This window comes from Eumetopias jubatus, unplaced genomic scaffold, assembly GCF_037043125.1.
Source record: "Eumetopias jubatus isolate StellerSeaLion01/CBP00866 unplaced genomic scaffold, mEumJub1_p1.0 scaffold_7, whole genome shotgun sequence".
NCBI lineage: Eukaryota > Metazoa > Chordata > Mammalia > Carnivora > Otariidae > Eumetopias > Eumetopias jubatus.
The window spans coordinates 73,409,763-73,425,310 of NW_028274813.1; the positions used below are offsets into that span (position 1 = coordinate 73,409,763).

Consider the following 15,548-nt stretch of genomic DNA (forward strand, 5'->3'; position numbering starts at 1 on the left):
GGATATACTAGGTTAAATAAAATATATTATTAAAATTAACTTTACTTGTTTCTTTACACACTTTTCATGTGGACACTAGGAAATTTTAAATTACTTTGTGTCACATTTTACTTCTGGGGACAGCACCTCCCAGGCTGTCAGCTCCCTGTGTTCTAGGACCACAAGTCGGCCTCACCAGCCCCCATAGTCCCAGCATCTAACGTACCCCTCAGGTGTTTTGTTACTTCTCTATGCCACCTGGATCTAAATTTTTCCAAATTACTTTTGATTCCTTCCCTTACAGACACTCTCTCTGGGGGGAAAAGGCCACCATAGGGTGACAGTGGTTATCATTTGGGGGCTGATCATTTGGAGGTATCCATCAAAAGTTCAAGTGCTGGTGCCTGGGTGGCTCAGTTGGTTAAGCGACTGCCTTCGGCTCAGGTCATGATCCTGGAGTCCCGGGATTGAGTCCCGCATCGGGCTCCCTGCGCAGCGGGGAGTCTGCTTCTCCCTCTGACCTTCTTCCCTCTCATGCTCTCTCTACCATTCTCTCTCTCTCTCTCAAATAAAAATCTTTAAAAAAAAAAAAGTTCAAGTGCACATTCCTTTTAAAACCAGCAGTTTCACTTCTAGGAATCTATCCCCCAAAAACATTTGCCAAATACACAAAGATACATGTGAACAGAGATGTTCACTGTGACATTATTTTTTTTTTCTTTTTCCAGTTTTATTGTAGTTACCTGGTTGTACAATAACAAAAGTGACCAGGTGTGGTCATCAAACATTTGTTCCTGTCAGGGCTCATTTACAAAGTCTGGCTACGAAATTTTATTCTTTCTTCCTTTCTTTCCTTCCTTTCCTTCTTCTTCTTCTTCTTCTTCTTCTTCTTCTTCTTCTTCTTCTTCTTCTTCTTCTTCTTCTTCTTCTTCTTCTTCTTCTTCTTCTTCTTCTTCTTCTTCTTCTTCTTCTTCTTCTTCTTCTTCTTCTTCTTCTTCTTCTTCTTCTTCTTCTTCTTCTTCTTCTTCTTCTTCTTCTTCTTCTTCTTCTTCTTTCTTCTTCTTCTTTTCTTCTTCTTCTTCTTCTTCTTCTTCTTTCTTCTTCTTCTTCTTCTTCTTTCTTCTTCTTTTCTTCTTCTTCTTCTTCTTCTTCTTCTTCTTCTTCTTTTCTTCTTTTCTTCTTCTTCTTCTTTTCTTCTTCTTCTTCTTCTTTTCTCCTTCTTCTTCTTCTTCTTTCTTCTTCTTCTTCTTCTTCTTCTTCTTCTTTTCTTCTTCTTCTTCTTCTTCTTTCTTCTTTTCTTCTTCTTCTTCTTCTTCTTTCTTCTTTTCTTCTTCTTCTTCTTCTTCTTCTTCTTCTTCTTCTTCTTTTCTTCTTTTCTTCTTCTTCTTCTTTTCTTCTTCTTCTTCTTCTTTTCTCCTTCTTCTTCTTCTTCTTCTTCTTCTTCTTCTTCTTCTTCTTCTTCTTCTTCTTCTTCTTCTTCTTCTTCCTTTCTTCTTTTCTTCTCCTTCTCCTTCTTCTCCTTCTTCTCCTTCTCCTTCTTCTTCTTCTTCTTTTTTTGCCCCCCAGTTTTATTGACCTATAACCATCTCTTGATCTCCAGTACCTCAGATAAACCAAATTCTCTTCTACACCAGGGTCCTTCCATTTGCCAGTTCCTCTGTCTGAGACAATTTCCCTCCATCTCTTACCTTCTCACACTTCAAATTTCAGTTTAAATGTCCCCTTCTCAGAGAAGTATTTCCTTACACCTTACCTAACTCAACCTTTTTAAGATTTTTTTTCTTTTTTCTTTTTTTTTAAGATTTTTTCTTTTTTTTTTTTAAGATTTTACTTTTAAGTCATCTCTACACCCAACGTGGGGATCAAACTCACAACCCCAAGATCAAGAGTCGCACACTCTACCAACTGAGCCAGCCAGGTGCCTCAACCCCTCCCATTACTATTATTCAAATTCTTTTTTTTTTTCTTTTTAAGATTTTGAGATAGAGCGAGAGAGCTAGAGAGAGGGAGAGAGAGAGAGTGCGCGAGCGCACAAGCGGGTGGAGAGGCTGAGGGAGAAGCAGGCTCCCCACTGAGCAGGACCCTGGGATCCTGACCTGAGCCAAAGGCAGACGCTTAACTGACTGAGCCACCCAGGCGCCCCTCAAATTATTTTCTTCATAGTATTTAAAGTCAACAAATAATCTTATTTATTTTCTCACTGATTTATATGTTTTCCCTCAGGAGAATGTAGGATTCAAGACGGAAGGAACCAACACTGTCTTATTCACCATTTTGTGTCCACAGAGCCTGGCAAATACTAAGACAGGTACTCCATAATTACTTGTTAGAAGGAGTTAACAACTCACAGGGCTGCTGTGAGGCTTTAGTGAGTTAACGAATATCAAGTGCATAGCATAGAAGTGCAATCAGCATTGCCCACTGACGTCTGTCTAAATAAAAGGTCACATATTATTTTAACAAAATAATGATCAGCAGTTAAGAGAAATGAACTAGAAAAAGCTAAATTATATCAACTTGGATGGAATCCCAAAATGTTACTGAAGGTAAATGCACATTTCAGAATAGTGTGTACCAAAAAAGAAAAAAAAATGCAAAAAATTATGTGAATGATACCTGGCATCTGCCTGTACATTTTTGTGCAACTGTTTACAAATCTATAATTATTTCAAAATAAGAAGTTTTTAAAAAGAAAAACATGTACTGTTTAATTTCATTCATAAGAATGCAAAAAAAAAAAAAAAGGGCGCCTGGGTGGTTCAGTCAGTTGCGCCTCTGCCTTCGGCTCAGGTCATGATCCCAAGGTCCTGGGATCCAGCCCTGTATCAGGTTCCCTGCTCAGCAGGAAGCCTGCTTCTCCCTCTCCCATTCCCCCTGCTTGTGTTCCCTCTCTTGCTGTCTCTCTGTCAAATAATAAATAAAATCTTTAAAAAAAAAAAGTCTTTAAAAAAAAAGAAAGCAAAAAAAAAAAAAGAGCTCAAGTATCCTTCCCGCACAAGTGGGCAGGGGGGAGGCTGAGGGAGAAGCAAACTCCCCGCTGAGCAGGGAGCCTGACACAGGGCTCAATCCCAGGACCCTGGGATCATGACCTGAGCCAAAGGCAGACGCTTAACCGACTGAGGCACCCAGGCGCCCCGGGGGTTTTGTTTTTGTTTTTGTTTTTTGATAAATACAGTACAGGGGCACCTGGATGGCTCAGTCGGTTAAGTGTCAGACTCTTGATTTCAGCTCAGGTCATGAGCTCAGGGTTGTGGGACTGAGGCCCGCATTGGGCTCTGTGCTCAGCAAGGAGTCTGCTTGTCCCTCTCCCTCTGCTCCGCCCCCTGCTCGCGTGCACATGCGCACACTCTCTCTCAAATAAATAAATAAAACCTTTAAAAAATACGGTATAGTACTATAAATCTTTCTTTTTCTTATGATCTTCTTAATGACATTTTCTTTTCTATAGTTTACTTTATCATAAGAAGACAGTATATAATACATATAACATACAAAATATGTGTTAATTGACAGTTTATGTAATGGGTAAGCATTCTGGTCAACAGTAGGTTGTCAGTAGTTAAGTTTTGGGGAAGTTAAAAGTTATGTGGGGAGGGGTGCCTGGGTGGCTCAGTTGTTAAGTGTCTGCCTTCGGGTCAGGTCATGATCCCAGGGTCCTGGGATCAAGCCCTGCATCGGGCTCCCTGCTCGGTGAGAAGCCTACTTCTCCCTCTCTCACTCCCCCTGCTTGTGTTCCCTCTCTCGCTGCGTCTCTCTGTCAAATAAATAAAATCTAAAAAAAAAAAAAAAGTTACGTGTGGATTCTTAACTGTGCAGGGGGTCATGTCCCTAACCCCCACATTGTTCAAAGGTCAACTATATGTGTCTGTGCTGTGAATTTAATTTGATAATAACACTCAGTTTTTGCTAAGTAAGCTCAGTTTCCTTTTTATTTTTTAAGAGAGTGAGAGAGAGCAAGTGCAAGCAGGGGAGGGGCAGAGGGAAAGGGAGAGAATCTTAAGGAGACTCCACGCTGAGCACAGAGCCTGATGTGGGGTTCGATCTCAAGACCGAGATCATGACCTGAGCTGAAACCAGGAGTCGGATTCTTAACTGACTGAGCCACCCAAGCACCCTAGTAAGCTCAGTTTTCATATTTAGTTCTTCAAATAGCACTTTTGGGTCCACAAAGGTTTTCCAGAAAGAGATCTTATTTAGGAGCCTTTAATTCTGAATAATATCTTCAATGTAATGTCTGACTTGTAGTTCAAAAACTTGCTGACCAGCTGACTGCTTTTCAGGTTGATCTGAGAGGTGGCTTGGTTTAGAAACTTTTACTGGAGATCAGCTCTTCTGCTAACTAGCTCTATATCCTGGACACATTAGTTAATCTTCTCCTTTATGATCTCTAAGGTTTTATAGTCCCATTCCAACAGCCTATGGCTCTGATCCATCTTATAAGCATTTCTCAAGATATTAACTATGTAATGGCTAAAGAAAGATACAAGAGATAAAAGTTCAGAAGATATTTGCTATCTTAACTGTTTAAGGCTACTGATTTTGAGTGGTTTCTTCCTACTCCAATATCCTTTAGTTGCCGGCAAATCCTCAGTACAAGTTCTCACTTTCCAGGAAGAGTTTTCTGACCTTTACAAAACAGCAATAATTTCACTTTTCTGAATTCTTACAAACCTTAAGAGTTTCTATCACATAATTTAACCACTTGATTCTAGGTCACACTATACTTACAATGTTTCTAATGAAGTTCATAATCCTCAATCAGATTTCAATCTTTCATTCAGTCACTCATTCAACAAATATTTATTGAGCAACTACAAATGTGTCAGGGAGCATTCTATTGGCTCAAGAGAGAGATTTATTTCCTACCTCACTTATAACCCCACGAGGTTCTAATACAGTGATTGTTAAATGTATCTGCAGATATTTAGTCATATATATATTTGTGTGTGTGTATGTATCCTCAGTTCCACAAGAGATCTGAGACTGTAATATTTAATAAATAATTGCAATTTCAGGTTTTATTTTATTATTTTTTAAGGGAAGATTTTACTTATTTATTTGAGAGAGAGAGCACGAGCAGGGGGCGGGGGTGGGGGTAGCAGAGGCAGAGGGAGAAGCAGACTCCCCGCTGAGCAGGGAGCCTGATGTGGGACTCGATCCCAGGACCCTGGGATCATGACCTGAGCTGAAGGTAGACACTTCACCAACTAAGTCACCCAGGCGCCCCAGCAATTTCAGGTTTTAAGGTTAGGTCAAGGGGCGCCTGGGTGGCTCAGTCATTTAAGCGTCTGCCTTAGGCTCAGGTCATGATCCCAGGGTCCTGGGATGGAGTCCCACATCGGGCTCCCTGCTCAGCGGGGAGCCTGCTTCTCCCTCTCCCACTCCCCCTGCTGCGTTCCCTCTCTCGCTGTGTCTCTGTCAAATAAACAAATGAAATCTAAAGAAAAATAAATAAATAAAGATTAGGTAAAAAACTTCAGAAACTGAATGATCTTTCTGAGCTTTCCCACAAATAATCCTTTCCTCTTTTCTAGCCTCCGCCTCCGAAAGTAAACCTGCTCTCCTTAGGTGGATTGAGGAAATGGGCATCACTCAGGCTGGAGATGAATCACAGTATACAATGAAGGAGGCAGGCAAGGGATCCAAATAAAGGATAGAAGTATTGAAGCAAGTCCTCATTTATACCAGATCAAGAAAGTGATCCTTTCATCAGAGACTGTATCAAGACATTTCCATTCATTCACAATGTAAATTTAACTAAATAACTCCAATTTCCCATCGGGTTCATTAAAACTGGATTATTGGGACCCGTTGGTGGCTCAGTGGGTTGAGCATCTGCCTTCAGCTAGGATCATGATCCCAGAGTCCTGGGATCGAGTCCCACATCAGACTCCTTGCTCAGCGGGGACCCTGCTTCTTCTGCCTGCCGCTTCCCCTGCGTGTGCTCTCTCTCTCTCTCTCTGACAAACAAATAAAATCTTTAAAAGAAATTAAAAAAATAAAACTGGATTATTTTCACCTTTGTGGCCGTTAAGCACAATGTCATTATTTACAACCTTGTCTCACACTCCATGATTACCCTGGTGTACTTACTGCCTTAGGACATTTCAGAGAGACCGGTGTCACTATGTCATCACTATCTGTAGTTTGTGCTTCACTGACTTCAGAAGACTGTTCACAGGATTCTTTATCTGCAGGACAAAAGGCTGCAGTTACAGAACTATTTCCAAGCACCCTATTTAACCCAGTACCTACATCTTCAATCTATTATCTGGCCACTAGTTTTGAGTACCTAGGTTTTGGCTTCATTTACTGAGAATCAAATCCTCTTTTTCAAAGATTGACTTATTCAGAAGCTTGCCACATAAGGAGTTCAGCCCTACCTCGGGCTCCCTGCTCAGCTTTCTCCCTCTCCTTCCGCCCCTCCCCCTGTGCTCATGCATGTGCATTCGTGCTCTCTCTCAAATGAAATCTTTAAAAAAATAAAGTAGTTGACTTTATCAATATTTTCTTTATGACTAGTACATTTTGTTTTTTATTTAAGACATCTTTCCTTATTCTGAATGATGAATAATGCTGCTATGAGGATTTGGTACACGTCTTTGGGTGATCACATGTTTCCAGCTCTCTTGGATAGATACTTAAAGGAAATGCTGGATTGTAAACTATATGTTTAACGTTTTAAGAAACAGCCAAATGTTTTTCAAAGTAGTTGTACTCGGCGCCTGGGTGGCTCAGTTGGTTAAGCGACTGCCTTCGGCTCAGGTCATGATCCTGGAGTCCCGGGATCGAGTCCCACATTGGGCTCCCTGCTCAGCGGGGAGTCTGCTTCTCCCTCTGACCCGCTTCCCTCTCATGCTCTCTTTCTCTCTCTCTAATAAATAAATAAAATCTTTAAAAACAAAAACAAAAACAGAAAAACAAAGTAGTTGTACCGTTTTACGTTCCCACCAGTGATGTATGAGGTTCCGATTTTTCTACAACTTCACTAATACTTGGTACAATCAACCTCTAGAATATATAAATTCTAGCTGGTGTGTACTGGTATCTCACTGCGATATTATTTTGCATTTTCCTAATGGCTAATGCTGTTGAGCATCTTTTTGTATGCTTATTAACCATTTGTGTATGCTCTTTAGTGAATGTCTACTCAAATCTATTGACCATTTTAATTATTTTTTATTTTTTTATTTTTTTAGCACATGGGCTAAACTCACGACCCTGAGATCAAGACCTGAGCTAAGATCAAGAGCCAGATGCTTAACTGACTGAGCCACCTAGGTGCCCTTCTATTGGCCATTTTATTTTTATTTTTTTGAAGATTTTATTTATTTATTTTGACAGAGAGAGAGCAAGAGAGGGAACACAAGCAGGGGGAGAGAGAGAGAGAGAGAGGGAGAAGCAGGCCTCCTGCTGAGCAGGTAGCCTGATGCGGGGCTCGATCCCAGGACCCTGGGATCATGACCTGAGCCAAAGGCAGCTGCTTAATGACCGAGCCACCCAGGCGCCCCTCTATTGACCATTTTATTTATTTTTTCTCTTTTAATTTCCTATATGATTTTTTTATTATGTTATGTTAATCACCATACATTACATCATTAGTTCTTGATGTACTGTTCCATGATTCATTGTTTGCGTATAACACCCCGTGCTCCATGAAGAACGTGCCCTCTTTAATACCCATCACCAGGCTAACCCATCCTCCCACCCCCCCGCTATTGACCATTTTAAATTTAGTTGTCTTTTTATTGAGTTACAAGAATTCCTTGCAGATTATGGATACAAGTCCTTTAACATAAATGTGATTTGCAAATATTTTCTCCTTATCTGTAGCTGATCTTTTCATTGTCTTAATGGTATCCTTTGAAGAGCATGCATTTTTTATTTTGCTGAAGTCCAATATACCAATTTTTAATTTTATGGATCATGCTTCTGATGTCATATCTAAGAAATCTTTGTCTAATAAGGTCAAATAGCTTATTATCCTACATTTTCTTTTAGAAATGCTATAGTTTTGGTTCTAATATTTAGATTTATGATATATTTTGGTTAATTTTTGTGTGTGATGTGAAGTAGTGGTCTAAGTTTTTTTTCCCCCTCTATGTGGATATCCAATTGTCCTAGTACCATTTATGGAAAGATTAAATATTGAATTGTCCTGGGACCTTTGTGGAAAATCAATTGACCATAAATGTAAAAGTTTATTTCTGGTTTCACAATTCTATTCCACTGATCTGTATCTTTATGCTAATACCACATTGTCTGAATTACTCTATATTTATAGTAAGTTTTAAAATCAGGTAGTGTAAAAATTTCAACTTTGTTCCTTTACAAACTTGTTTTGGTCATTCTAAATTCTTTGCACTTCTATATAAATCTAGGGGAGAACTGCCATCTTAACAATTATGAGTGGTCGAATCCATAAACATGGTACATTTCTTCATTTATTTTAAACTTCTTTAATTTCTCTCAGGAACTTTTGTAGTTTTCTGTATATAGGTTCTGCATTTCTTTTGTTAAATTTATTCCTAAATATTTTATTCTTTTGGAATGATATTGTTTTTTTATTTCACTTTAGAGTGTGCATTGATACTATATGGAAATATAATTGATTTTAGTATCTTGATTTATATCCTACAATGTTGTTCACTTGCTTTTAGTTTTTAAAAACATTTTGTGGATTTCTTATGATTTTGTAAATACAAAATCATATACAAAATCATGTCAATTGCAAATAAAGGTAGCACTACTTCTTTCTTTCTAACTGGTATGACTTTAATTTCTTTTTCTTGCCTTATTACATGATTGAAATCTCTACTACAATGTTCAAACAGAGTGTAGTGAAAGCAGACATCCATTCTTTGTTCTCAATCTTAAGGGAAAAGCATTCCGTCTTTTACCACATGGTAGGATGTTAGCTACAGGTTTTATTATTCTTTATTAGTTTGAAGCAATTTCCTTCTACTAGTTTGGTGAGAGTTCTTATCAAGAATGGGAGTTGGGAGGCACCTGGGTGGCTCAGTCAGTTGAGCCACCAACTCTTGGTTCTGGCTCAGGTCATGACCTTGGGGTCATGGGATTGAGCCCCACATTGGGCTCTGCCCTCAGGGCAGTCTGCTTGAGATTCTCTCTCTTCCTCTCCTTCTGCCCTTCCCCCTGCTCACACTCTTTTTCTAAATAAATAAATTTTAAAAAATCTAAAACAAAACAAAAAAAGAATAGGAGTTGGATTTTTTGAAATGCTTTTTTCTCTATTGAGATGATCATAAAGCTTTCATTCTATTAATACAGTGTATTAAATCAATTTTCTGCTGTTAAACTAAATTTGCATTCCAGGAATAAATCTCAATTGATCATGGTGAGCAACCTTATATTTTATATTTTGCTGGATTGGTCTGCTAATATTTCATTTAGGATATTGCATCTATGTTCATGTTGAATAGTGGTCTATAGTTGTCTTTTTTTTTTTTTTTTTAATGTCTTAGGCTTGCTTTGGTATCAAGACAATACCACTTTATAACCAAATCGGTTAGAAAGCTTCCCTTGCTCTACTATTCTCCGGGACTATGAAAGATCAGCATTTTTTCTTCCTTAAATATTGACAGAATTCATCAGTGAAGTTATCTGGAACTGGACTTTTTTATTTGGGAAGATTTAAAATGACTAATTCTTGTCTATACTTTTTATATGTCAATACTGATCTTCTATTTCTTCTTGAGTCAGTTCTGGTAATTTGTATCTTTCTAGGAATTTGTCTTTTCCATCTAAGTTGCATAAAGTTTTGTAACCCTTTTAATTGTAGAGTCTGTAGTGGCCTTGCAGTCATTCTTGATTTTGCTAACTTGTCTCTTTGCTCTTTTTTTTTTAATTGATCAGCAGGCCAATTATCAATTAATTGCTTCTCAGCTCAAAATAAAAACTTCATCATCTGCTCTGCAATGATAGAGTTGGACCCTGTAAATATTTCTTCTTTGCCATCTGAACCATGTTCAGTTTTGTCAGTAGAGAGCAGGAAAGGATCACTGGAGGAGGAAAAGGCTTCTCTTCCTGTTTCCAATGTGCAGGCTGACTCCTGCAGAAGAGAAGGACTCTGTAGACCAGGCTCCTACAACAGGCTTCTGCAACTCAGTACCTGGCTCCAGCAACTCACAGTTTCCTGCAGAACACATTTCTAGCAGCACATGGTTTCTTTTTTTTTTTTTTAAAGATTTTATTTATTTATTTGAGAGAGAGAATGAGAGATAGAGAGCACAAGAGGGAAGAGGGTCAGAGGGAGAAGCAGATTCCCTGCTGAGCAGGGAGCCCAATGCGGGACTCGATCCCGGGACTCTAGGATCATGACCTGAGCCGAAGGCAGTCGCTTAACCAACTGAGCCACCCAGGCACCCACAGCACATGGTTTCTGCAACATCCAATTCTAGCAGTTTCCAGGGGCCTGTAGTATTTGGCACCTCCCTGTGGGCAGTTCCTCTGGTATACCCTCCCCCTCCCCCACCCCCCAGCCAAAGTAGCTTTGCACCGAAATGCCACTGGCATGGTACTTCTCTGAATGGTTTGCTTGCAATGTTCCAGAGGTCAACTTCACAGTTTCTTGGAGTTCTGATGTACGGGCACAGCAAACTTCTGTGCCATTTAATAAAACATGACTTCACTCCTTCCAGTGAGGTCTGGATTTCCGCCCTGAAAGGGGTTGTCTACCAGACCTATTTCTTCTTTGGGTACTCTGTCTCAGCCCTGGGGATTAATGGATGCTCTTTAAGTCTGCTTTTCCTGTATTTTTAGAGTTCTTTTTACTTCTTACTAGTCAGTCCTCACCCACCCCCACCCAGTTCAGTCTCCTGTTACGGTTAATAACTCTTTAAACTTCTCCTGTTCAAATTACTAAGCAATTTCTGGTTGGATCTTAATTAGTATAGTCATTCTAGATAAAGGCTTATCAAGTTTTCTTTGTTGTTTTGCTTTGTTTTTAAGGCTATCAAGTTTGTTGAGATCTTTTCAAAGTTGGCTTCACTGATTTTCTCATTCCTTTTCTGTTTCATTGATTTCTGCTCTGATCTTTATTATTTCTTTCTTTGGGTTTGATTTTTCTTGCAGAGGTTGTCACTGGAGAACGTCACCTCACAGTAAACTGTGGCAAAAGCTCTCTTCAGCTTTAGTCATCAACCAGAGGCTGGCACACCTGTTCTTCACAAAGAATGCTCTATAGGACGGCAGCATGAAACTTCTGTGTGAGGGCTTGAGTCACTATAAGCTACATACTCTGGTGCTAGGATGCTGCCACATAACCAGTGATGGCTGCAATCATCTATCAAAGTGACTCCAACACAAATCAAGCTAATACACTTGTATCTGGGACTGACACACATAGGAATTACTGTAGTTCTTTGTAAGGTTCTGAAGAAACCACTGGGTAACCTGAGATGTGTGTGGTTATGGGGATGTGCCATCACTTCTTTCAGTTGTGTAGAACTCTCGACTGCCCTCAGCAGCAACAGAACCTGATCAAAATGGACCTGGACGAGAATTCCTTGGTGGTATAGTAGACACTGTGTGAAGCCTTGAAACTTCAAAATTGCCCCCTCTGGATGCAAGATAGGTTAATCTAATGCTCAAATCCAGAAGCTTCTGAAAGTCATCAAAGAAAGCAATCCACAACTAACTAATGAGGGTAACAACTGAGAACCCAGAAAAAATAGCCCTTCTTCTCATGATTTCATTTTCTGAATGCCTATGTGAATTACTTCTTTATCACTTTAAACACTGCTTCTGTCTCCCTTCTTTCTCTTCTTCTACCTTTAATTAAGTGTAGCTTAGATCTCCTCGTTTTATCCTTTTTCTCTCTTTTTTTTCTGTAGAGTCATTCATTCTACAATAAAGTAAGGAGAGAGTGAACTTTCTATGCGCTTTTTCAGTGATGTTAGTTGCTGGGCCAGATGTTATTTTAGCCTTGGTTTTGCCCCCAGCTTACGTAAAACATGTACAAGTCACTTAAGCTTGTTCCGGATGAAATGTCTGTATCTCCAGAAGAGAAGTAGAGGTGAAAAGATTCATGAGAAAAGAAAACAATAACAACAACAATTGGACATTTGTTCTCTCACAGTTCTGGAGGCCAGAAGTCAAAAATCAAAGTATTGGGAAGTCTATGCTCACTCCAAAGGCTCTAGGGGACAATCTGCCTTTTCCTTTTTTTCCTTGTCTTTTCCAGCTTCTGGTGGCTCCAGGCATTCTTTGGCTTGTGGCCACATCACTCCAAACTCTGCCTCTATGGTTACATTGCCTCCTTTTCTGCATGTGTCTCTCTGTGTGTCTACTCAGATAATCCAGGATGATTTCTACATCTCAAGATCTTTAGCTTAGTTACATCTGCAAAAAAATCTTTTTTTCAAGTAAGGTAACATTTACAAATTCTGGGGTTTAGAATATGGACATAACTTTTTGCGGGCTACTGTTGAACCCACTACATTATTTAATTTTAAACCCCACAGCTGATATTTTTGCTTTATACAGTCATTTCAACTAACTCATATTCTTCGCTTTTCATTCCTTGTTGCATCTTTGTGTTTCCTTCTGGGATAAGTGTCCTTCAGCCTAAAGAAGAACCTTAAAATGTGGCTTGGAAGCAAATTCTCCATTTTGATTTATCTTTAAATGTCTATTCTGTTTTCATTCTGGAAGAATATTTTTGTTGTGTAGAGAATTCTTTGTTGGCAGTTAATTATTTTCTTTCGGCATACTGAAGGTATCTTGCCATTAATTTCTGGCTATAGTTGTAGCTATTGACAAGTCGGTTATCCATCTTACCAATGGACCCATGGATATCTTTTTCTTTTATTTCTTTTTTATTTAAAAAAAATTTTTAAGTAGGCTCTACACCCAGTGTGGAGGTGGAGCCCAACACAGGGCTTGAACTCATGGCCCTGAGATCAAGACCTGAGCTGAGATCAAGAGTTGGATGCTTAACTGACTGAACCACCCAGGTGCCCCTATTGTTTTCTTTTAGATGAATGCTTTTAATATTTTCTATTTGATTTTACTTTCTGCATCTTGATTCTGATATGTTTAGATCTGAAATTTTTAATTTAAATTTTAATATTTTTAACTAATCCCTACATCCAGCATGAGGCTTGAACCCACAACTCTGAGATTAAGAATCACATGCTCCACCAACTGAGCCAGCCAGGCACCCCTATATCTGGATTTTTTTTAAGTTATCCTACTTTCATTGAATTTCATTTTATTGAAACTTCTTTTTAAAGATTTTATTTATTTATTTGACAGAGAGAGAGAGAGAGCACGCACAAGCAGGGGGAGCAGCAGAGGGAGAAGGAGAAGCAGGCTCTCCGCTGAGCAAGGAGCCTGATGTGGCACTTGATCCCAGGACCCTGGGACCATGACCTGAGCCGAAGGCGGTCGCTCAACCAACTGAGCCACCAAGGTGCCCATTTTATTGAATCTTAATATCTTCTATTATTTATAGAAAAATCCAAGGCATTATCACTTTAAATATTGCCTCTGCCCCCTTCTTTCTCTTCTACATTTAATTATATGTAGTTTGACCTCTTCATTTTATCCTTTATATCTTTCTTCTCCTCTTTTATATTTTCCATCTTGTTGTCTCTCCTTGCTTTATTCTGAATATTTTTAACAATTCTCACTTCAGTTGTATCTAATCTGTTTTTGACCCATTTTTCCTTTGATAAATTTCTGTATTGAACAGTTCTTTAATTTCTATTGATTCACTTCCAAATTTGCAATGTATTTTGTAAAGACTTTGTGATTCAGTCAGAAAGCCCATAAATGAATGCCAAAATTATCAAGTGAAATTTGGTGAGGAACAAGATATTTATATAGTCTCAAAATATCTTCTAATAGATTACTTAATAATTATAAAGGCAAAAATGATAACTTTTGAAAAAACCTGGCAGATGCTTTCCTAACCAAGTGATAAAAGTTAACATCACCAATAATGGGACAAACTGACATCATGTACCTCCTAATGTGATGCAGTGAGGAGGATACAATATCACTTTTGTGGTATTCCCATAAAAAAATTCATAACCTGGGGGCGCCTGGGTGGCTCAGTCGGTTAAGCGGCTGCCTTCAGCTCAGGTCATCATCCCAGGGTCCTGGGATCGAGCCCCGCATCGGGCTCCCTGCTCGGCGCGGAGCCTGCTTCTCCCTCTCCCTCTGCCTGCCTCTCTGCCTACTTGTCCTCTCTCTGTATCTCTCTGCCAAATAAATAAATAAAATCTTTAAAAAAAAAATTCATAACCTGAATCTAATTACAAAGAAACATCAGATGAACCAAAATTGAGGAACACTCTACAGAACAGCTCACCTATACTCTTCAAAAATGTCAACTGTCAGGAAAGACGAAGATGAGGAACTCTTCCAGATTAAAGGAAACTAAAGAGACATGACCAAATGCAATGTATGATTCTGGATTAGATAAGGGGACAAAAGACTTCTTTTTTTTTTAAGATTTTATTTTTTATTTGAGAGAGAGAGAATGAGAGATAGAGAGCATGAGAGGGAAGAGGGTCAGAGGGAGAAGCAGACTCCGTGCTGAGCAGGGAGCCCGATGTGGGACTCGATCCCGGGACTCCAGGATCATGACCTGAGCCGAAGGCAGTCGCTTAACCAACTGAGCCACCCAGGTGCCCGGACAAAAGACTTCTAATAATGGACATTATTGAGACAACCAGCGAATTCTGAGACTCAACTGGACATTAGGTACTATGTATCCATGATAAGTTTGCAAACTTGGTAACTTGACTGTGGTCATATAATTTTCTTTTCCTTACTGAAATATATAGCAGTAATGGGGCATGAAATGTACAACTTGTTCTCAAATGCTTCAGAATAAATGATAAAGCAGAAAGTGGGAAAATGCTAAAAGTTGGTGAATTTGTGTGAACTGGTGTGTAGATGAATTTCTCTGTCCTAGTCATGCAGTTCTTATATAAGTTTGAAATTATTTTAAGACAAAACATTTTTTAAAACTTATGATCTCAATTTTTCTCATAGCTCCAGTTCTTTGTTGACATTTTAAAATTCAGCTATATCTCCATGAAGCTAGTAAGCACAGCTGTTACACAGGCTGTGTCGGATAATTCCGGTGTCTGGAGTCCTGGTGGGCACTGGGTCAGCCCTTGTCTCTCCAGCCCTGCAAGTGCCCAAAGCACAGTGCTACCTCTCAGGACATAAGAGACTCAGAATGCTGCTGCCTTCTGGGTCCTGGACCAAAGTGGCCAGTTCTGCCCAGGGTAGACATCTTCCTATGCTAGGCATACCCCAGATTCAGACTGCATCCTGTTTCCCCACCCCAAAATTCCACCAAAAGCATGATTCTGTCTCTCCACCGCTAGCAATGTCTCAAACTAGCAATGTCTCAGGGCTGAAGCAGTTCCAGCTCACTTCTCTGAGCTTCAATCATCTTCCTGATCGAGGCTAGGTAATTCTTCCCTCTCTTATGGACTATCTAATGCTTTTAAGAAACAAAAAAGCTTTGCCTTAATTAAAAAAATTTGGATCAACATCCCAAATAAGCCAATCACACTCCTTCTCCT

At 39.4% G+C, this 15,548-nt stretch overlaps 1 protein-coding gene across 1 annotated transcript in view; it reads right to left on the minus strand.

Annotated features, from left to right (window-relative positions):
* RPGRIP1 (RPGR interacting protein 1) overlaps positions 1 to 15,548 on the minus strand; it is a 68,552-nt gene that overhangs the window by 16,767 nt on the left and 36,237 nt on the right. The window contains 1 exon segment of the mRNA XM_088024680.1: positions 6,073 to 6,170. Coding sequence (XP_087880806.1) covers positions 6,073 to 6,170 — 98 coding nt within the window.